Source organism: Impatiens glandulifera, chromosome 1, assembly GCF_907164915.1.
Source record: "Impatiens glandulifera chromosome 1, dImpGla2.1, whole genome shotgun sequence".
Lineage (NCBI taxonomy): Eukaryota > Viridiplantae > Streptophyta > Magnoliopsida > Ericales > Balsaminaceae > Impatiens > Impatiens glandulifera.
In genome coordinates, this window is record NC_061862.1 from 86975585 (window position 1) to 86999900 (window position 24316).

Genomic DNA, 24316 nt, shown 5'->3' on the forward strand with positions numbered 1-24316 from the left:
AACCTGCTTCAGGGTTGTGATGCTTCAATTTTGCTAGACCACGACGGTAGCGAGAAGAGAGCACGAGCAAGCAGAACACTAAGAGGATTCTCTCTAATCGAAGAAATCAAATCAAACATAGAAAAGGTTTGCCCTAAAAAAGTATCATGCGCCGACATACTAACAATAGCCGCCAGGGACGCAACTGTCTTAGCCGGAGGTCCATTCTGGGAAATTCCCTTCGGAAGAAAAGACGGACGCATCTCATACGCCGAAGAAGCCGATTCAATAGTTCCCGAAGGCCGTGAGAATATAACATCACTAATAAACCTATTCGAAAAATCTCTAGGTCTTACCGTACTGGATTTAGTCGTCCTCTCCGGAGCTCACACAATCGGAAGAAGCACTTGTCCGTCGATTCTGCCTAGGGTTACGGCAACGAAGGCGCCTTATACTCAATTTGTGAATTCATTAAAGTATAAATGCTCACCTAAGAACAATAGCGAGATCTTCGTGAACTTTGACGCTACTACTCCGAAGATTTTCGATGAGGTTTACTATAAGAATCTGGGGAAGAATATGGGATTGCTGTTGACGGATCAATTGCTGTATTCGGACTCAAGAACTTCGCCTATAGTGAAAGCGTTTGCGACTCAACCGTTTCTGTTTACGGGTCAATTTGCTGGGTCCATGGTTAGACTTGGAAATGTTGTTGGTAAAGCGCCATATGAGATAAGGAATCAATGCACTTCAATTAACAAATGATTTATGATTCAAATATTTATTATTACTACTACTGTTGTTGAATTCAATGTTTTCTTGTTTTTGTATAATTGAGCTGTTTTGGAATATATTTGTTTATTAAAAAATATTATATGTTATGTTTGTAAAAAAAATAATCCCTATTTATTTGTTACTCAAAAAATAATTCCTCGTAGTCGAATTACATTTTGTAGCCCTAATTCAATCCTACGGAGATAATTGTAACCAATCAAGTGACCCAACAACTTCTAATCAAAGCCTGCTTCCATGGCTTTTGTAACGACGTCTTCTCTTCCTTGATACAATCGTGAGACAAAGATCGTGCTCCTCCTTTAGTATAAAAAGTCCTTGAAAGAGTGTATCAGTCTAGTCTAGTCTGATCATGGCCGAAAGAACGAAAAAATACTGAACTCGGACTGGCTCATATAATTAATTACTGGCACTATTTAGTCTTAAGTTTCAACTTTCGCCAACAAAGAAGTCGTCATTCACGATTCACAATTTCCTATGCATGTAAAATAAAAATCAAATTACTCAAAATCATTGTCTTGAAAAACTTAAAAAATAAAAAATAAAAAAAAGATTTAGACAAATATTTTAATAAAATAGTGATACAAATCCTTGGTAATAAAAGTATAATCTTCACATTTTTTTTAAACATAATTGACTTTATTTAACTTAGGAAAGTATGTAGAATAAATATTTCTAAGTAAATTTATATTTTTGTCTGACTTGTTAGGTGATGATTTTTTTAAATAAACTTTAATTTATTTCAAAAATGTTAATGGGTGTTCATTTTGAGGAGATGAATACTCAAATATATAATATAATTAATGAAAAAATTGATGAAATGTTTTAGATTGTGATTGAATTTTTATAATAAACCTAACTGTACGAGCTTTCAATTTAATTTTAAAAACATTATCTTTCACACTTTCTTAGACTCTTTAAATAACAATTTTTAATAAATAATTGTAGCCTATTTTGAACAGGCCCATACACCTTAATGTATTTGAAAATTAAAAATACTTTTGTATTTAATCCTACTAAAAAACCATAAATAACTTTTTTAAATACACATCCATATACATTTAGCATGAAATGTGTATAGATAAGATACACCATAAACAACCTCACATTCAAATACCTCTTGTAGGAATATAGATGATCCAATTAACATTTATCATAATTTTTTTGACAGTTTGTATTCAAATACCTCATGAATACAACTCCTCCCCCCCACCCGAAACCAAACACCTTCGAGTTAAAGATCAATTCAATAGACACGACATTCTTAGGCATAGTTAAGAGATCTCAAGACAACCTATAGGCTATATATATAATATATATGTGTGTCAAATGTGATGATGATTTGCTTCTAATTAATTGTTACAAAGAAAGACACAAAAACTGAAAACCAATATGCCTAAGCTGCTAAAAAAGCAGGTAGAAATAAATATTTTGTTACACAACAATGGCCAATATTATAATAAAGCCCAGACAAGCCAGTATTTTCACATATAGGTTAATTTGGTGGATAAAAAATTGTCATTGTCTCTAAGAAGGACATCGTCTCTTCTCAATCATCAAGGTCTTGAACCCAAGCTAAATCTGCAAGAAACAGGTGCTCATGGCAATAAGTTTTTCCTACATTACATGATATAATCCACAATTAAATCTTTTGAATATAACCCCCCCTTTATCCCATCATCAATCACTACTTCATTCAAAGCATCCCATAAATTACTAAAATACCCATTAAAAATTAAATAAAAAGAGTCATTAACCCAAATAATCCACTTTCTCATCAATTAAGTCTTTCAAATAACCCTACATCAAACAAGTTCCTAATCTTTTTGGGTGAAAATATGATTCAGAAGTTTCCAATAATCAATGCACACGCAATGAGAGTGACAGAGAGAGAGAAAGAGAGAGACCTTGAAGAACTGATTCAACTGCAGAGTTTGGTATTAGCAGCCCCACAATCCGCTGACTGTTAGTCGTAGTCTCCAAGCGCACAACACGGATTCGTTTGTGGCTTTGTCGAGCCTAAAAACAATATTTGGTTGCAAATGATGAATAATAATGTTAAAACTATGTAATCAAAAATTCTGAGAAACAGAAAGAAAAAAACAATAATATGAACTTACAGAACAAGCAAAATTCATTTAGTTCTGGAGTTGAAAATTTACATAAAGTATTTGTAAATTGTAAGAACACAATTGACAAAAAGGTCAAAGGTCATATTAGGCAAGTGTTGACTATCAAGAAAAGGAAAACACTGGTTAAGTCTGAGAAATTGGCCATCATTTTTTAAGACTTAATTCAGAGTTTGTTCAAATAGAAAGGCTAAATTGCATTAGTCTTAAGGTTGAAGGGTGTGACAATCGCATTTGCTTAAATATTAAGGGATCAAATTGGACTACTTTCCCCATTTTTCCTTTTTGGTTCAAATGAAAATTTGCAGTAGACAAGAAAATCAACAGAGAAAAATGACTTTACCTGCTTTGCAATGGCCTTCTCTATAGTTCCCCAAACAGGAAGAATAAGACCACCCAAAACATTTACTTCCTGGAGCCTTTTTCCAACTGTGCAAAAATTCCCAACCTTACAGTTGGGTCCATGCATGCACTGCAGCCAAGGGAATACATACAACAAGCTTAATGTGACAGACTTGAAACAAACAGAAGAGAAGAAAAGCAACTTACAGAAAAGGCACAAGATAATAGTCTAACCAAAATGCTATAATATGATAATTTGATTTATTTTAGACCGCTGTTTTCTTCTTCTTATATTTTTAGACCAGAGTTTTTCTAGTTGGAGAAGGAGGCCAGCAACTACATCACTTTAAAAAAAATATTATTATACAATACAAGCAACATATTTAGTTTTTACTTACTATTTTTTTTCTTTTGATAGAAATATTCTCATTCTATTCTCAATGACAATTTTAATTAAGACTAATCATTTTATTTAGTGACATTATTCCAACTTAATACTATCTGTGATTTTGAGAGGGAACATGTTTAACTTTATTATCTACAAAATGTTTAAAACACATTGAGAATGTGCATAAAATTGATTCTGAGAAATCTTCAACACATCATCAAATAAGAACTCTATTATGAAAAGGGTACAAATTGCATTTATAAGAAATAAAGAATAAAATGAAATTATTTGAAAAGATGGATCAGTAATCAGGATATTTAAGAAATAAATAATGGAGACATCAAAATACAATAATGTATATGAGTGATCCGCAGGGAATAAATTCGAACTTGAGATAATACCAAAACTATTGCAAGGATATTCTAGGGCAACTACAACTAACCTGGTATCGATTACAACTCATTGAAAACTTTATATATGGTGCATATATAAAGACGTAATAGATGGATAGATAGGGATATAATTTAGTATTAGTATAAAATATCAAGAGATTTTCATATATGATTAAGCTATTATATATAAAGTAAGACAAGTAATAAACAATGCAAAGAAATTATTTAATTCTATTACTTTCACAGTAATTTATTCCATGCATCAAAATGCTTATGAACATTCTATATTTATTATCTTATTGGCATCTAACGTCTCTGTTTTTCTGTAATTTTGTTTTTCCTTCCCCAACCACCAAATCCCTCTTCTTTTTGTAATGTTTGAACGCTCATTGCGTTCCTTCTTTTGATGAAAAGTTTACATTTTTCAAAAACAATATATTTTAGTCTAGAAAATGATATAATAGGTTGAAATTGCAGATTAATTGAGATTAAAGAAACATGAGAAGTTGAATATACTTTTTGGCATTGCTATAGGGTTAACCATACTACAATTTGGAGCTTATCAAAAATAAAAGTAAAAAAAATATGAAAACCATGAAAGTGAGGTTTACAGTAATTAAAATAGTTTTATTTTTAAAGGTCAACTTTTATTGAAAAAAACACAAGAAGCAGTTTGAACATTACTCCAGTAAATTAAAATAGTTCTAACTTCTAAGCAAAATAAAAAACAAGTTTGAGTCACATCACCGAATTAAAGTCAAATTTGAGCAATTCCCACGATTACCTGCTTAGATGAGATCTCATACTCATCTTCCCACCCATTACAAGCTTTCTCCAATGATGAAATTTTCCTGTACTTGTTTTTAAGCTCAGCCAGAGGCATTTCCCTGTAGATCCAAAAATTTAAACAATTGTCTAGGTAGATTGGTAAAATCAGTAAACTAGAAAAATAATTTCAACAATACCTTACTGCCTCCCCAACAGTTGGACGTAATATCTTATAAAAACCAACATTGGACCTGTGATAAAATAAGAATAATATGATAAACTACAAATAGGAACAATCAACAGCAATAATAGTACATTTATTGTGTTTAATGAAGTTATATCTGATAATATGCTGACATTATGCTCATCAAGGGTTAAGTATGAATAGTTTTTGTGGTTCAATGAAAATAGGAAATTTGTACAACTAAACACAAACAACATCCACAGCTGAACAATGTATCATGAAGTCTTTGCAGCAAAAGTCACCCATCAGTGTTTACTACTTGAGTGAACCTATTAAATATGTCACATTTTTGTATTAAATCAAGCAGATTCACACAGTTGAACACAACTTCCAAATGTGCCTATTACGACTTCAGCAAACCTCTGCCTACAATTTCAATAACTATTATGTAATGTTATTTTCCAAAACAAATATTATTAATTTAAAGGTTCATACTTTCAAAAACAATTTTGCACAAGGAAAACATCCACAGCTGAACAATGTATCATGAAGTCTTTGCAGCAAAAGTCACCCATCAGTGTTTACTACTTGAGTGAACCTATTAAATATGTCACATTTTTGTATTAAATCAAGCAGATTCACACAGTTGAACACAACTTCCAAATGTGCCTATTACGACTTCAGCAAACCTCTGCCTACAATTTCAATAACTATTATGTAATGTTATTTTCCAAAACAAATATTATTAATTTAAAGGTTCATACTTTCAAAAACAATTTTGCACAAGGAAATGGTTACTTCCTTATTTATATGTAAGATAAATGAAAACAATTAAAGATGGCATTCATGCATATATATATATATCAAAGAAACAACCAATATCCAAAGAAATCCCTGCACTCAGAAAAAAGAAATAAAATGTAGTCCCTAACATAAGATTAAAATCTAAAGCTGCACAAATTCCCAATTGTTCCTTTTCCAATTCTTTTTAAGCGGCATCAGTAAAAGCACATGTCAATCAATCATTTTTTGTAGTCAACTCCAAAAGGATAACAACCCCCAAAAGAACACAGCACACAAAAATAAGATAGAATGCATTCACAGTCGCAAGAAACTCTTCTTAGATTTGATTATTAATTTCCTATCTAACAGTAACCAACAAAACACTGAAGGCTATAATGCAAAATGAAAATCAATGAAATTCCGTTGTATTGGCAAGATACCATAGCATTGAGCATTGATCATTCACTGACATGATTAGCACTGACCAACAAAAACACATAAGATATGGAAAAAAAAATCACCTTGAGGGTGAAAACCAATAGTAAAGAAATTTAATTCTAGAAACAGTTCATACCCTTCAAATGCTAAGAGAAAGTGTCGCCTTCCAAGCCATTCCCTCCTAGACTCGTAAAAACCATCATCGACAGAGCCAAGTCCATCTTTTTGCTTCTCCTCAAGCATGGAGGACGCGAACTACATATAAACTATAATTTAGCATGCTTGACACTTGACAGGTGTAGTAAGGAAGTGAAAAATGAGTCATTTCTTTGGAGAAACAAATACTGAATAAAGAAGAAACTAGGACTTGAATAGTACATAGTTCATAGAAAAAACATCATGAGACAATGTACCTCCCATGTGATCCCGCGGTCTAATGTGAAAGTGAACAGTATAGTCGACGCGCCAGACATATCATCAACATGAACAGTCTGCAAATAGATCCCAGGTTAAGCATATTGCATGTAAGGGTGTAAAAGGCCCTAAATGACGCCTGACCTTTGGATTTCCTCGCAATTCAATGAGACTAGCTTTCAAATCTACAATGCCAGAGTCAAATTGTCCTTCTTTGCGTGCATTCTGAATAAGAAGATCAAGAATGCTGACAAATAACTCGAACAGCCTGTAGTCGGGAATGAATTTCATTAGAATGCTGCATAAGAATAAGCATATCAAATTAGTAACATCTCTGACCTGTTTTGGATATCTGGTGGCAATCCCAGTATCCTATTTAGGAAACGTCCAACATCATGCATATCTGAATCAACTATACGACCAGAAATCTTTCCAGAATCCTTGCCATTACCTTACAGAAGTAACAATATGAACCAAAGTTAAGACTAAGTAGCATTTGATATTCATAATCAATGGAATAGAAATTACTGATAAAAAGTTCCAAAAAATGTGCAGAATTATGTGACGTAAATCTTAGTACTAAAAGATGGCATATTGTCTATGTTTTGGCAAATATAATTGGAGAGACTATCTAGAATCTGTTCATGTACTACAAAAAAATATATAATGTAGGCTGAATTAAGTTTCATAATAATATTAAGAAACTAAAGCTGAACATAACATAAATTATGACCTAATCGATTAAGGTATGAGCCTTGGATCCCACATAGAAAGGTGAGATTTTGCGGGTTTAGTAACACTTAGGCTCTCCAACTTCAACAACTAGCTTTTCAGGTATGAGAATCAATAGATCTAAATTGATTGTAAATCGATTATGGATTGATCAACATCATAATTAATTACATTAATTGTAAGATATTAGAGATACACAACTCATAAATAGAAGTTCTACCATATGCATATGTTCTCAATGATGAAGCAATTGAGATACATAAAACTTTAAATTCATGTACTCCTAAAAATAGAAACATAATGTTAATAGAGTTAAAGCATACAACTAAATTGCATTTTGAGAAAAATGATTGAATCTGCTGTGTGTAATAGGGGTAGTAATGTGATGTGCATATTAGGATATTGGTAGCTCTGTTTTATTTTCCTTGAAATTCCTTCTTGTAAATTGTGACCGCATTTTGTGTTCACGCCTTTTTTGCACTAAGAGTGGAGACTTTTTTTTTAAAGGTCAACATTTCACTAAGGGACCTTTTGGAAAGAAAAAAATAAGTTAGTAGTTATGTGTTAGTCTTTTTTTTTGGGAAAATATTTATGTGTTGTCTTATTTAGAGCATTGGAAGTTATATTTCAGATATGTTGAAGAAATGAAATGCAAAGAAATAAATAAATGACATAGTGGTATAGGATAAATCATATTAACATAATGAATCAATTTAAAGATTAAAAAAGATTTTATAAAACACCTTGCTAACCGAAACGAGTCATTTACTTACCAACTACTGTATCTCTAACTATTCCAACTGAAACAAGAGCTGCCTTGCCCTTGGTGATAAAATCTTCAATTGTCTCTGGCTTTTCGGATGAACATCCAGGAGGTAGAACAGGCAATGAATCCTGAAAATACATCTAGCTTCAGTAAAGTGAACACTTCCCATCATTAAAATACGCTCCAATACTAGATCACTGATCAAGTAAGTAATATCATTATATAATCGCAACAAACAATGAAAATACAAGTATATTTACCTGCTCCATAATTCCTCTGTACATCACCATAAGAGCCCTCTTACCATAAGTGCTGTCATAATTGAAAGCACTTAATGTTGGTCCAGCCCTACATTGCACATCACAGGATTAAAGCCATTAAGGTAATAAACCGGGCTACGCCAATTTATCTAGAAAATATTCGCAAAATAAACAAGCTGACAGGTATACCTACGATCTCCCTGAGTTAAAGCACCAAGGGTCTCCAATCTCTTAGCTACAATTGACGCAAATCGACGTTCACCTCCAAGATTAGTAAAGAGAAGTCTGCAAAATATAGAACTAGTTGAGAAACTACAAAATTTATCTGTCACTTGCTTGTGAAAAAGGTCTTACAAAAGAAGTGGTCAGCATAAGAAATCTGCAAAGTTAACATCTAGTCAACAAGGAATAAATTAGCCAATTTTTTTCTCAATTGTTCACAGATAATTGGAGAAAACTTGGAAGTATTCCAACAATCAGCAACCATTTTTAAAAAAATATATTATTTCCACAATCACATTAGTTTCCCAAAATCAAAGGATCACACACGGCAGTTCCAAAAGTAATAGCACTAGTAAGAATTGGGAAGAACAAGCACCAAATAATGCTAGCTCAAGAGAAAATTGGTATTTTTTCCCTTGAACTCTTGTTGAATTTTCCCCTCAAACTTTCCTCCCTCCAACTTATAAAAAGTTTTGATTCCCACTATCAGATGGAAAGGGTAACCCTGTTAGAATGTTGCCAGCACTACTTGAAAAAGTGTCTCTAATGACAGTACATAACACACTCTCTATTGTACGTGCATCTGTGACCAAAACTATTTTTTCTGCTATAGCATTAAGGGTGGAGTTTTAACTCGACATTGATGATGCAACACAAAATGTTATAATATTACCACATGATTACCTCCCGTTACCATGAACATCCACTCAAGCAGCCCAAAATTTAAAATGGGTTTAATATCTTTTCCGTTAGATAGGGGAATCTAAAATCTTCACTAGTTCGAGGAGGAAAAGAAAAAATCATGGAAAATAGTGAATTTTCCTTCTTTTTTAAAAAAATATCAACTTTTCATTGAAATGAGAAAGAGGGGAACACGATAAATTTTTCCTATCTTTATTATATAGCACAGGGTCAAGAGGTCAGCTATACTTAGGGTTTAATTTTACCAACCAAAGAAAATGTCCAGAAACCAAAACTAGGATGCCAATTAAGAGAATTAAGATTAACCTATACTCAGGTGCAGAAGCCTGATTTGACCGATGAGTTCTGCCAAATTGTTGTATTGCTCGATCAGCACTCCAAGGGAGTTCAAGGGTTATATGAACTCTTCTTCTCTGCCATAATTTGCAAGTAAAGAGTTAAGTACATCGGTAATAAAAGAGTCACTATAAAAAGGATTAGTTACTTTGAAGACATTTCAAAGAAATCTCTATATGACGCATTAAATCTTACAAGGTCCATATAAAGCACATCTAAACTCTTCTCTTTTATTTCTTGAGAAAATGAGCATTTTAAACCCTGAATTTCTATATTATTCTGAACTCTAATAGGATATTTGGTCCCTTGCAAACTGTAAATTCCTGGAACATCGCCATCTTAACTTAACTCAATGCAATCTTCATCTACCTTTAGTAACAACATCTATCTTAATTGTAAATATTATGATTATTTCTCTGACATGGACCTAGGAAAACACACAAACCAATCCTTAATTTCCAATGCGATGCTTCTCCCCTTATCGCTGACTTTTGGGTCAAATGGATTGATTGGAGTTTTGGCAACAACATCGTGGATGACTGAAAACCAATCCCTCTCCTTATGTGGTGAACTATCTAGAAATAAATAAATAAAAGTGTTGGACGAGAAAAGATATGGATTTGAACGACTCAAAGGATTCATGTTACCGGCGTTCGCTTCAATCCGGAGGAGGATGAAAATTCTTCGATCTTATTGGCATTTAAACTTGTTTCTTTACTACGTTTATTGTTTTAGCCTTTCTCCCCCTTTTTGTAGGGTTTGAACGCAACTTGTGTTCTTTATAATGAAAAGTCGAACTTTTTCAGAGAAAAAAGAAAAAAACATTCTCTTCCTTTTGTCTTACTTTACCTCAATACAAGTTTTGTCTTATTTTCGTAGATAGATCGAAAAGTTCAAAGCTAATTTGTATTTATATTTTTATATTACAACTAAAATATCAAAAATCTAATTTGATAGACTAAAATTTTATCACTCGACATATTTTTTAAGATAAAAGGGGTTCGTCATATATACATGAACTTTTCTAAAAGGTGCAAATATATACATGAACTCTTAAAAGAGCATATATACTCCATCCGTTTAAGTTCCATTATTTTGAAAAACAGAAAATGAGCTAGAACCCTTCCTCTCTCTCACTAAAGAGACTAAAACCAAAGGCAGAAAGAACAGGCTGGGGCTGAAAAGAGGAAGAACACAAGAGGAACAAGTAGACGGAAGACCTGGGCTCATCTGGAAAAAAGAAAAAGAAAAAAAGGAGGCTAACAATATTTGATTAGATTTCATCATAATGTTTTTTATCTTATGTTAGAGGTATGTTCTCGTATAGATTGTCTCTATTATGTAAGTTGACACATTCTTGATAATATAGATACTTTTTACAATGTTGAACAGATTATCACCTTATTCAATGCTCTCCTGTCTGCCTGCAAAGATACACCAGCAGAACCGGCTTCAGAAATGATAGCAACAAGCTTCTTATCATCCATGAAAAGCTGCTTCTCATGCATATTTACCATTTCCATTGTAACATCCTTTCTAAACCATTGAAAACAAACTGATTCAGACATGTTAGCACACAATCTAGTGTCATCATCTTAGGTAAAGATAAGAAAAACTTACGTATTACGTGCCTGATATGTGACACCTTTTCCACCAGAAACCCTAACAAGCATGCCTCTCCTTCCAGTCACTTCTGCAACCTTATTAGGGCCTCCAAGCTGCATATATGTCAAAAAGTTTAAAGCAAAGGATAGAAATAAGTAACATGATCCATTCAGGACAAGTTCTTACAGGATTAAAGAAAAGAAGGAAATAAAATCATGCACTATCAGATCCTTTGCAGGTACCTGATCAATTATGTCATCCAAAGGATTATTTGGAAGATCCAAAGACCGGACAATCTCAAGAATTTTTGACTTGCGCTGTACAGCTCCATCATACCTGTTGGAATTCTTAAGGCATAAAGTTTTCCAAACTTTCAAGTTTCAAACTGTATTGATGTGACTAATGTAAAAGCATGCAAATAACAAGTATATCCACAAAAATTGGCAATCCATCTATGGGGAATATGATGCTAAAATGAATTTAGTAAAACCTAAAATGATAATCAATATGTTTACACACTTATACCCACAACCATATATGTTATATATTAGAACAGTACAATGCCATCAACCACAATACTTTCCCTTTCTTTAAGAACCAGATAGTATGGATAGAAGTGAAGGAGAAAACGAAACTGGAAATGGAGCAACAACATTTTTTTGGATTAACTATGACGCAAAGGGAGAAGCACTATGGGAACGCCCTAGCTACTATGGGATGGATGAAGCATTGTGTTGATTTCACGATCAAGCAATACATTTTGCTTTTGGTGACAATCTTCTCAAACCTACGATCTCTCATAACATCCAAAGATTCCCTTAACATCTCGATGAAAGATTTCGGCATTACCGCTTCTCCATTTACCCGGTGCTTGGAGTGTCTGTGGCATTGATATGTTCCTCAGAAGGTTGGGGAAGAACCACCTCCACAGAAGGGGCAACTTCCAAATCAGACAACAAACCAACGGGTCTAGCATAAGAAAAGGGGGCGGCTGGACCTCCAGCTGTGTCACAACCTCCAGTTGAGCAGAGGTATTCGCAGAAGGTATGACTCTAGGAATCCATCTTCATTCTGAGGCATGGGACCGTTGAATATGTGCATCGTTGTCCAGATCTACCTCAACCGTCCCCACCCCATCAAGAGGATCATTGTGGTCCAAACCCAAAGAATGTTCCACATGAACAAAACCGAAAGGGGTTCCAAAGGAGCTGGAGCAAAGATGGGTTCCAAATTTGACTGATTGGGGTGCACAAAAGACATCATGGGTCTATCACCAGGCATTCCCTGTTTCCTCTCTCATCTCACCGGAAAATATTTTACATACATATTTTCCTTTTCATCCTAAATGAAATTAAGGAAAGAGAGAAAATCTAACAACTGGCAATGTTGCAGAAAGAAGTTTGCAGGTATATTTTTCCTTTAGGTGTTTATGGGTATATTTGTCTCTTTTCAGAAAGTTCCATGTATAATTAGAGATATAATCAAAGGCATTGATATTTCCTAAAAAATCATTTTGAGCCGTGAGAAAGAGAGATTCAGGAAAGAACAAATTAAAGAAGGGTCATATATGTAACCTCTTCTGTAGTTCAGCTACATATGCCTCTCTTGCTTGGAGATAATCATCTGTTTTTTCCTTGCATGAAGAGCAGCACCAGTCCCCAGGTACTTCATCAACAACAGGTGGATCTAAACATGAAGGATGCATAACATGTCTGCAATACGAACACTGAAGCAACTTCTTTCTTTCCTACATTAGAATACACAAGGATATGATAGATGTACAGAAGTCCAAAAGTAGTCAAAACTAGTCAGGTTTAAACAAATAAAAAGCACAAGAATTACCCCTTCTGATTTGCAAAGATGACAAATCTGAAACTCATCATCAGATTCAGTGGATTCATTTCCAGAATCAGCTGCACAATCAAAAATTAGTTTTCCCAAATACGTTGAGATATCCAGTGAATTCAATCACAGTAAGACACATAGAAGATGCACCGCAAAATGATAAATAAAAAATATGGACAGATAAACAAGATCTGACATTGAATGTTTCGACAGAATAAACCATAAAAAACTTGACACCAGCATAATGATTATATAGAAAAAAGATGGCATCATTCAAATCAATAATACTTACCATAAGAGTCTTCTTCACTTTCACCGTCACTAGCAGCCTTCCATTTGGCAGCTTTCCTCACTCTGCCTTTGAATGAAACATCTGGTGTGGCTAAGTGCCTCTTTCGTTGGAGCTCCTCCGCACTTTCCTCTCCTGTGATAGAAAGTAATCTCAAGTTATCAGATGGAAAAGTCTTAAGATAAAAATGAATGTGTACCTGGAAGTGTTTCAGGCTTTTCAGGCTTCTCAGGAAGAGGGTAGTTTTCCTCCACAAACTTCAGCAATAGCTCCCTAGGCCCAGAAACAAAATCATCAAGTTCAGAACCCTGTTGAAGAATGCACGTTGTAGGCCCATTAGCAAGAACACACAAAATAGTTCAAGCTTGAAGTGCACCAAGAAAAATATAATTGAAGTTTTTTAGATAAAAGATTTGTAGTTCTTGTGAAATCTGTAGGAGCTATCTTATCCCTCTCAAATGTTCTTTTCCACATTTTACTTTATTTTTATCCCTCTCAAATGTTCTTTTCCACATTTTACTTTATTTTATCCCTCTCAAATGTTCTTTTCCACATTTTACTTTATTGGTCTTTTATAGCTACAAATGTTTGGTTTCAAAGAAGCTTTACATGTTTAGAATAACAAAGAGAGCAAATGACAGATAAATTTTGAAGCATACTCAGGAGTCATTTATCATGAAGGTTACAAGAAACCACACCCAGAAAATTACTTACATATTTTGTCACAACTTCCTCTGTCCGTGCCTCTCCTGTACTCTGAAGGCCAATAACCACACATTTGTTCTCCATCAACGCTTGTTTGGAAAGTCTTACAACAGCAGGCACCTTAGCAGACATGCACATATGTCCGAAGAATCGCTACATGACCATAAACAATAAAGTAGCCAAATAAAAACTCAATAAGCATAGAATTAAGAATGAGACACTCATATGCATTTTATAGCATCAATTGCTTTGAAACTCCAAAACCTGATGGTTTGCCCAGTATAATCTCCACAGCTGACTGGAGTTAGGCTTGTCATTTGCAAGCAAAGTGTTAGCAGCAAGCAATTCTACTCGTAACTCCGCCCAAAATTCAGCAGCTTTTTTATACATTTCCTGAGAATAATACTCATTATTTCTTGATACTGGAGATGGTAAAATGAATAATCTATGGGTCAACACAACAAAAAGGAGAAAAAGAAAGCACATCATAAATATGTTATGGTCCATGCAATGATTTAAGCATTACATGCTAATTAAATAAGCACTTACATCTAAATGTAAGTACTAGTCTTTAATAAACATTCTAGATGATACAATCTACTAATAGCTTCCTCTCGGATTTAGACCGAAATAGTAAATAGTTGGTGGGGACCCACTATTGCAGGGGAGGGTAGAAACTTGCCCCTAAAGCCGGGACCAGTAGTCAATGATGACAAAGGACTCATTTACCGACTGACTGGGAATCTGTCAAGTGTTAATCGAGGGTGTACGGGAAGAACACAGACTAGCATGCAGAAGATTATATCCTTAAGTCATTAGACACTATAAATAAATAGTAACCTAGGGTGGCAGGACACATCCCCTTTTCTGAGTCTCATCCGCTTCTTTATTGTAAACTCTAATTTCTATTACCAATATCATTAAATGTGGGAAGAGAAGGATGGGATAAAGAAAGAGAGAGTGAGCGAGAGACGCAATTGTAATGTAGTGCAGTTAGAAGTGCATTGTTTTTTTTATTTTGTTGCTGAGGGGGGAGGACGCGGGTTGGATTATTGTGATCCAAGTGTGGCAAACTCAAAAAAATTAAAACGGCATGTGAGACAATTTAATTGGGCATATAATGACCAACTAGTCCAAGTTATATATAACACAGTTTTTTTAAAGAAATTATAAGGTAAAAAACGAGCATCCGTGCAAAGTTCATGTGCAAGAATAGCTACATCAGAGAAATGATGCTTCTCCATAATGTACAACACCACAACTCAATTTATTGGAAATAGCTACATGAATTATATATTCCCATTAGACTAGCCATAAAACACGATTTATTGTTGATGTTTTTCTAAGGTGAAATGTTAATACAAATTAAGAGGAAAGGACACATTCTAGAGGTCTCGTCCAAATAAAAAGTTACTAAGTGTGTAATTTATAGATTCCATCAAGGAAGAAGAATCCCAGCAAAGTTGAGATGCCATACAGATTTTTTTTCTAGTAAATGATAAAGAACATAAAGTTATTTGCTTAGCTAAATCAATTAATAACTTTCCCAGGTCCAGGAGAGCTTCTTACCATCATTCTAGCCTCTAATGGAACTTCCACAACTTCAAACTCTGCTCCTTTGTAACTAAGCATTCGACAAACATACATTCCCCTGAGGCAGAACTAATCTTTAAAACAAGTATGATCAATCATAATATAACTCTCATCATGTGGAATGTCTAATTTCACCTAGCTTTCATGTCCATAGCAACAAGTTCTAGAGCTCCAACCCCACCTTTTTCCATAGCACCTGCAAACAGAATCCTAACAAAATTCATTAAATCTACAAGGTTTAGATGAAGAATGCATAGAACAAAGGTTCACACACTGCAAGATGCTCAATTAAACATAAGAAGCAAAGTAATATTTGCCCACTTTATGGAAGAGGAAAATTATTCTGCCTCCTAACAAAAAATGTCTACACAAAGAGGCAAAAGACACTTTCATATGCAACTTGGTGGATTCATAAATAGTAAAAAAAGAGAAGCAAAGTGCATGGTACAGATAGATAATCTTAAGGAGAGGATTTATACAAGAAATCAGGAAACAATATGCACCAACTTAAAATATGTAATCAATATTTCATGCCGGTCTATTCCAAATTGGCTTTAATTTGAGATCATGGATTAATTTATACACATAAACTTTGACCTAAGTGAGTTCTCTAGTTTGAAGGTGTAAGTGTTGATTTAAGTGATTATAGAACAATAAGTGTGACCATAAATTTGTCTCTATTATAAATCAATAATATCTATACAAACCAGCTCCAGGGAATAATGATCGCACCTAAAAACTCCCGGAAATTGGGGAAGGATGTTCCAGTTCCCCAAAGACCAAGCCGAATCATGTAAGCCATGTTGCGAGGTTCAGAAGCACCCGTTGCAGAACAATAAACTACACGAGCCTCAGAAAGTTTAGCCTGTCGTACCAAATTTTGGAAATCATGAGATGTATGCATCTGCTAGGTAATATGTTGCCAAAAAAAGATGCTAGCCCATATAAAGGGTTTAGGAGAGAAAGGATAAAGCGTTTTTACTGCACACTTTTGGTGCTCTAAAGAAATGAGGAATTTGTACATTATAGGATTTAAAGATGATAAGATTTAATATTTTGGAAGTTCTTGTTTTTGTTTTTCCTTGCAACGAGTGAAGGCACATCGTGCTCACGTTTCTTTTTATGAAATAAAAGACCTTTTATAAAAAAAAAAATTAAGTAATCCATAAGAAACTAGATTTTCGTGTACTAAAACAACAACAAAAAATGCAGACAACCACGACTAGACAAAACGTGTCACTCCTATCATGCCTATTACAAAATAAGGAACAACCCGAGCACTCCAATACTTACAATATGGTAGGGTTCATGATAGGGCCACAATGTCTATGCTAATTCAATAATAGATGGAAGCAAGAATTATTATTAAACTTTGGGATCCACTAATGAATGCAGAAACTAACCTGAATCTCAAGCACAGCTTCACCTGTTCTTGTTGGTTGCGACCCTGTTTCAGGAACCAAATTTTTGGCTTTGTGACACTGCATTTGAAAATTTACCCTCTTAATATGAAAGGCAGGATGAACAAACAGGTCAATCCAATCCATAATGCTTTACAGAATGGATTAAAACCCGAAATTTAAACAATGGTAATTGTTGAATTCTATTTACAAATCATGGGGCCAGTAGTTAAATACAAATGGCAATGTTAATCATATTATTGTCACATTTACTTGAACTAGCATTCTCTAACTAACTCTAATATCAAAGATAAGTTTTACAGCAAGCAATTGAAGTATAAAACTGATGTGTACCTACAATTCTTTTAATTTATCAAACTGTTGTAATAATTCATTTTATTATAAATGTAATTTTTAAGAAAATAAAACTGAGATTAAACTGGCAAGGGAAATCTAAAGAGAATGTGGATAACTTCTCTATGAACCATATTATAACGTGCCCAAAAAATTGAAGGACCAGGGTAGTTAAACATGTCACTAGGTGTTATTGAAGATAAATCTATTCCTTTACAAAGATTGTCCCGGTATATTTAATCCTTCTTAGCTCCTTAACCCATATTCTTTCTAGTAGCCATGATTTATTTAATTATCTTCTATCCAATCAAATGTTCAATCTGGTTCATTTCTTCTATAATCCAAACAATTAGTCCATAATGGAACAATACCATTATCATACATGGATCAACCTATTTTTTGCTCCCCCCCTAAAATCATAAGCTACCAAGAAACCATTTGTCAATTCCGCCAACAGCAATATAGTTGAGAAAGATAAATTATCAAATATTTGATCATGTCTGTTTCTTGAAAGGAAACCTCAAATACCTCGTCAAAAATGATAAGACCGTCGTATTCTGGTCCATACCACTGCACAAGCTGTTGCAAGCGAGATCGACCTTTTTCTGAAGAGGCTATAAGGCTGCTATACGTCAAGAAAACAACTCCCTCTTTAATTCCAACAGACTTTGAATCAAGCTTAGAATAGGGGAGCTTGTTTAAAGCATGCACTGCAAAGAAGAAGAGCAGAGACATATGCAAAGCAACATTAAGAACCAATATGCAAATGGTAAACAATGAAAATATGTTATTTGGATCTTTTTTATTGATATGACCACTCATATTTCATACTATAATATTTACTTGAGAGATTTTGGTAGTCCTTAGTGACTGAAATGATTGATGTTTACAGCATTTTATTGGGTAACTATTGGACACACATGTACATTCTAAAACAAAATTAAGCATGCTCTCAATGCTAGTAAGTATTACCATATTTTTGTCACTATACATAAAAGAATGAGGCACCAAGTCCATATTTGATGGTGCAACTTCAACAATGTGGATGTCAAATAACCGAGTGAGACATGCTAGGAATTGGTCTATTTAAGACTGGACAATTTGGAATGTTAAGAATAGAGATTCTGTAAGTGGAGCAGGTATATAGGCCTAGACAATTAGTGAAATGTGTAACATATAATGCAGTGAGACTATCTATGAAACTAAAATGTCACTAGGCAAGTAGTACTCTACAATGGTTGGAACAGAAATGCACCCAACATACCTCATAAGAAAGTAATGCAAGCTAACATAAGCTATATGATCAAGATGAGTTAGACAGCATCGGGATAATTCTAGTCTCATTAAATTGAACTCTAGGTTACCCAAGTACGGGGCTGTGGTGTACAATTTTCAAGGTTGCAATAGTTGTTGGATGATTTGGTGATTAGGACTGTGCTAAGTTATCACCTATTAGAAACAATTCAAATAATTAGAGATTTAGAGGTGAAGTTGGATTCAAATAATTCAAACACAATTCCACTGCCCAAATTGTTAAATGATTGTGATCACTGAGGTATGGTAGCTGCCCAAATTGTTAAATGATTGTGATCACCGAGGTATGGTAGCCCTAGACTTAGTGTGATTTTTATCATGAAGCTAAGTTCATGAACAACTAATATCGTCCGGAGAGGGTGTCACATGTTTCTTCTACGATGAGATGGCATGCTTGGTGGGTCATTAATCGATTATCATTAAAATTGATAGATGGTTGAAAGACTGAAGGTATTGGCGCTAAAGGAGGGTATTACTGTATTAGACTGGTTCTAGGATAGTCGTTATCAGGCCAAATATCTTGATAGCTATATATATTCAAATATTTAGGTACTCGAATTTCAGCTCATTTCAATTCAAGCTCATTCATTATGTTAAAGATAGAGTTGTTTATAAATTACTTAAGCACGAGCTCAAACTTGATTAGGTTTAATTAACAACTTTCTTATAACAACATAGCATACTTCATAATAATACTTAATTTGAAAAATATCAAATTTTTTGTCAGGAAAAGGAAGGCAAGTTGCATTCAATCATCATGAATGAGAATAATATTTAAGAAAGGAAGATTACTCTTGATAAGAATTGGTTCAAAATTATCATCTAGACGACAATAGACCGTTGTCATGTTTGGCCAATTAATTAACCTAGATAAGTGAGATAAATAACCATACTCGACAAAGAGATAACTACTCCATGTTTTTAGGGTGTAAGTGTTGTCTTAATGGGACTCATGTAAATTATATTTAAAGGGAACTAACCTTGGAAAAAATATAATACATTATCATTCCAAATTCTGCAAAAATTCAATGTAGCTAGATGGTTGAATTGTTTAGGCTCTAGGATAGTCGTATCAGGCCAAATATCTTGATAGCTATATATTCAAATATTTAGGTACTCGAATTTCAGCTCAATTCAATTCAAGCTCATTCATTATGTTAAAGATAGAGTTGTTTATAACTTACTTAAGCACGAGCTCAAACTTGATTAGATTTAATTAACAACTTTCCTATAACAACATAGCATACTTCATAATAATACTTAATTTGAAAAATATCAAATTTTTTGTTAGGAAAAGGAAGGCAAGTTGCATTCAATCATCATGAATGAGAATAATATTTAAGAAAGGAAGATTACTCTTGATAAGAATTGGTTCAAAATTATCATCTAGACGACAATAGACCGTTGTCATGTTTGGCCAATTAATTAACCTAGATAAGTGAGATAAATAACCATACTCGACAAAGAGATAACTACTCCATGTTTTTAGGGTGTAAGTGTTGTCTTAATGGGACTCATGTAAATTATATTTAAAGGGAACTAACCTTGGAAAAAAGATAATACATTATCATTCCAAATTCTGCAAAAATTCAATGTAGCTAGATGGTTGAATTGTTTAGGCTCTAGGATAGTCGTATCAGGCCAAATATCTTGATAGCTATATATATTCAAATATTTAGGTACTCGAATTTCAGCTCAATTCAATTCAAGCTCATTCATTATGTTAAAGATAGAGTTGTTTATAACTTACTTAAGCACGAGCTCAAACTTGATTAGGTTTAATTAACAACTTTCTTATAACAACATAGCATACTTCATAATAATACTTAATTTGAAAAATATCAAATTTTTTGTTAGGAAAAGGAAGGCAAGTTGCATTCAATCATCATGAATGAGAATAATATTTAAGAAAGGAAGATTACTCTTGATTAGAATTGGTTCAAAATTATCATCTAGACGACAATAGACCGTTGTCATGTTTGGCCAATTATTTAACCTAGATAAGTGAGATAAATAACCATACTCGACAAAGAGATAACTACTCCATGTTTTTAGGGTGTAAGTGTTGTCTTAATGGGACTCATGTAATTTATATTTAAAGGGAACTAACCTTGGAAAAAAGATAATACATTATCATTCCAAATTCTGCAAAAATTCAATGTAGCTAGATGGTTGAATTGTTTAGGCTCTAGGATAGTCGTATCAGGCCAAATATCTTGATAGCTATATATTCAAATATTTAGGTACTCAAATTTCAGCTCAATTCAATTCAAGCTCATTCATTATGTTAAAGATAGAGTTGTTTATAACTTACTTAAGCACGAGCTCAAACTTGATTAGGTTTAATTAACAACTTTCTTATAACAACATAGCATACTTCATAATAATACTTAATTTGAAAAATATCAAACTTTTTGTTAGGAAAAGGAAGGCAAGTTGCATTCAATCATCATGAATGAGAATAATATTTAAGAAAGGAATATTACTCTTGATAAGAATTGGTTCAAAATTATCATCTAGTGGATCTATGGAACAAAAGGAACATGAGATTCATTTGACGACAATAGACCGTTGTCATGTTTGGCCAATTAATTAACCTAGATAAGTGAGATAAATAACCATACTCGACAAAGAGATAACTACTCCATGTTTTTAGGGTGTAAGTGTTGTCTAAATGGGATTCATGTAAATTATATTTAAAGGGAACTAACCTTGGAAAAAAGATAATACATTATGATTCCAAATTCTGCAAAAGTTCAATGTAGCTAGATGGTTGAATTGTTTAATGAAGGTTTAAGTCACGTAGTCAAAACTTTGTATAGAAACTATTTGTATTATTAGAAGTCGCATTAGCAATAGTTTTGTTAATGCAAACTATATCATTTAAAAGTATATATAACTATTAGTAGGTTGGTAGATAGATTCTGTGTAATTCTTATAATAGTTTTATCATTTTCTTGTTAGCACTTTAGATTAGCATATAAATATTTTTTTACTCTATCTTCGAATATGACGATATGTAACCATATTAGTTATATTATCTCACCCTTCCCGATTTTCTCACAACATTCTTCAGAATTCTCTCTTCGCATATTTCCTCTATAAAAGGGTTGCTATCACTATCAGATTAGGATGTCATAAAAAGGCGCGAAAGCAAGAAAACATAAACTGAAAGAAACCAAAAAAAGTCAAACTTCAATGTTATCCAAATTTATGATATAACTAAACAACTATCTCAATCACATCAAAAAAGGACATAACTCTACCTTCAATGCATGTTGCACCAATGTCGTCCAAATCTCTTCTAGCGTCAAACTTCAAATCAGAGCCAACAGAAATCCACCTGCGTAGACCATTAGAAGACCAGAAAAGGATTATCAATTCTGTTTACATCCTCGAATTATTCCAGGAGAAGAATTTAGTGCAGCTAAATTACGCACATAACAAGTTTTTAAACTTAGAAAGAACTTCAAGTTCTAGCATATGAGCCTGGGGTGAATTAAAATAACCAGAAAAGGAAACTAAAGAATGAAAGAAGTGTGTACAATGCTTTTCTCCTTCCATGATGCCAATTTTCCCATATTAATCCTGCAACAGTGCGCCCTTTTCCAACACCAGCACCATCGCCAATAAAAAATCCAGCCCTAGAACCACTTTGAAGATGTTGAAGATGTCTCTGTCATAATAAAAAAATATTTAAGTTGTTTACAAGCATATCAATAAACCAGGAAGTTAGTTTCAAGGGAAACCTGAGAAGCATAAACCAATGTCTCTATCTGCAAGCAAGATAATACTTTGGATTTCAGTATATCATCAGTGATTTTGAGAACATATGTGGGTTCAGGGGGCTGCACTGCAGATAATGAAGCTGTTTCCACAATAGGATCTGGATGAGGAGGGCCAATTGATAATTTGGGAGGACGCTGTATTGCTAGTTTTCATTAGTGCAAAGAGAAAACTCAAGGAATAATTACATGTAGATCCTACTTGGCAACACATTTTCGGAAAGGAATAAAAAGGAATAAAAAGTCTCACATAATCTGTAAATGTTTCCCCAGCCATACCACCTTCATCTTCTTCTCTTTCCACCTCAATGGCAACCTAAAAAATTCCCAAGTAAATTTAACCAAAGTTTTTAAAACTTCAGTTTGCAGTAACAAGCGTTCACAAAATTCAATTCAGAAAAAATATACAATTCATTTTACTATAGAATATCCGAGGATTTCACATATGAATATGACAATATCTAACGTGATAAATAAAATTCCTTATGAAGATCATTGAATAAAATAAAAGATGACCTTTCATTCAAAAAACAGATCTCAATTATAGATAACTTTAGAAGAATGTAGATAAAACAGTGGTGTATACCATCACCGCATAATAAGAGTCCACTCTTTTGATCTCGCCAAAAAATTGTTGGCTGGTATCCGAAAGATATACATGTTGGTTGGACATTAAATCACTTAGCAGATATGTTCATCTATGTTGTCATTATTGTTTACTTACTAGCTAAATCTACTATTTAAATAAATTAGAGTCAATATTAAAGATCCAATTTAAAGCTCAACAGACTCCAAATATTCCCCACTATACCAATTTATGAAAGAGTTTTAAGGAAGAGAATTAATTGTGAAAATATTTTAGACCAAAATACTCACTCACTCAAAGAAGCTGTTTTTAATGATGTTGGCTGGTATTAGAAATGCTAAACGAGGGAATTAAGTAGATAAGTGTTGTATTGAAATAACTGAAGGGATCTTGTAAAGGGATTTGGACTAAAAAATTGTAACATTCTACCTAGAATTCCCAATTCTTAAATGGGGAAGTCAAGAGTGAACTTACTATCTAGAATTTGTGATTTAACAAGTAGTTAGGGTTTGATTTCTTAAGAAGCAGAATCTGATCATAATAATATATGTCATGATAAGAAATGGGGGAGATGATTAGAAAAAGAAACCTCGTTGACTTCCTCGGGAGGTGGTCGAAGAAGAGGATGAGGAGGAGGTGGAGACAAGAATTGCTTGAACTTGGAGATATCGACGGCTAGGTCGACTCCGCACTGAGGGCACGAAAAGCGAGAGAGACCATGAGGAACATTGAGTATGGCCTTGCAGTGAGCACAAGGGAGTTGAATTTTGGTCGGATCGATGCCGTGGGCTGGAACGGTTCGGTGAGGAGGAGGTGTACGCATAAGCTCGGGGGGAAGCATCTGAGGCAATTGGCAGGTAGGGCAAACGAATTCCGTCAATCCAGGTCCTACGGTTAAAATCGTGCGGCAACCAGCGCAGCGCACTTGACATCCTCCTCCTACGGTTCCGGGTGGGGGTGGGGGTGGAGGAGTCTGGGTCGGCTGTGACGGAAGTGGTGGCGGGCCCAAGAGAGGAGGCGGCACCGAAGGCTGCCCCATTCTTCCGTTTGGCGACAAGCGTGCGTCTGTCTGTCTGTCTCTCTGTCTGCTCTTGAGAGTGCGGAAAATACAAAGAGAAAATGAGATACAGGGTTTGATTTTAGCGGTAAATTAAGCAAATTTATCACTGATGCAAATCTTCTTTCTTTCAGATGACGCTCTCTCTCTCTCTCT

General features: G+C 34.0%; 2 protein-coding genes across 2 annotated transcripts; one reads left to right on the forward strand and one right to left on the reverse strand.

Annotated features, from left to right (window-relative positions):
• Positions 1-744, forward strand: LOC124935231 (peroxidase 7-like; the record flags this gene model as incomplete). Its single annotated transcript, XM_047475678.1, has 1 exon — positions 1-744. A coding segment is annotated over one exon (744 nt), but the record flags the coding sequence as incomplete, so codon positions are not given.
• Positions 745-2055: 1311 nt separating this feature from the next.
• On the reverse strand, positions 2056-24316 carry LOC124919196 (protein FORGETTER 1). Its single transcript, XM_047459376.1, has 32 exons — positions 23693-24316; positions 22768-22833; positions 22482-22655; positions 22278-22408; positions 21999-22075; positions 17947-18128; positions 17068-17145; positions 16397-16529; positions 15800-15860; positions 15641-15722; positions 14336-14464; positions 14081-14224; positions 13566-13674; positions 13370-13501; positions 13075-13145; positions 12807-12979; positions 11475-11568; positions 11248-11345; positions 11028-11163; positions 9598-9704; positions 8557-8652; positions 8368-8455; positions 8115-8235; positions 6949-7060; positions 6754-6877; positions 6609-6686; positions 6332-6450; positions 4988-5041; positions 4807-4909; positions 3244-3372; positions 2679-2790; positions 2056-2352 (listed from the first exon to the last, which is right to left on the reverse strand). Exons 1-32 carry the CDS (start codon positions 24140-24142, stop codon positions 2321-2323), a joined length of 3795 nt encoding a protein of 1264 aa, XP_047315332.1. The 5' UTR covers positions 24143-24316; the 3' UTR covers positions 2056-2320.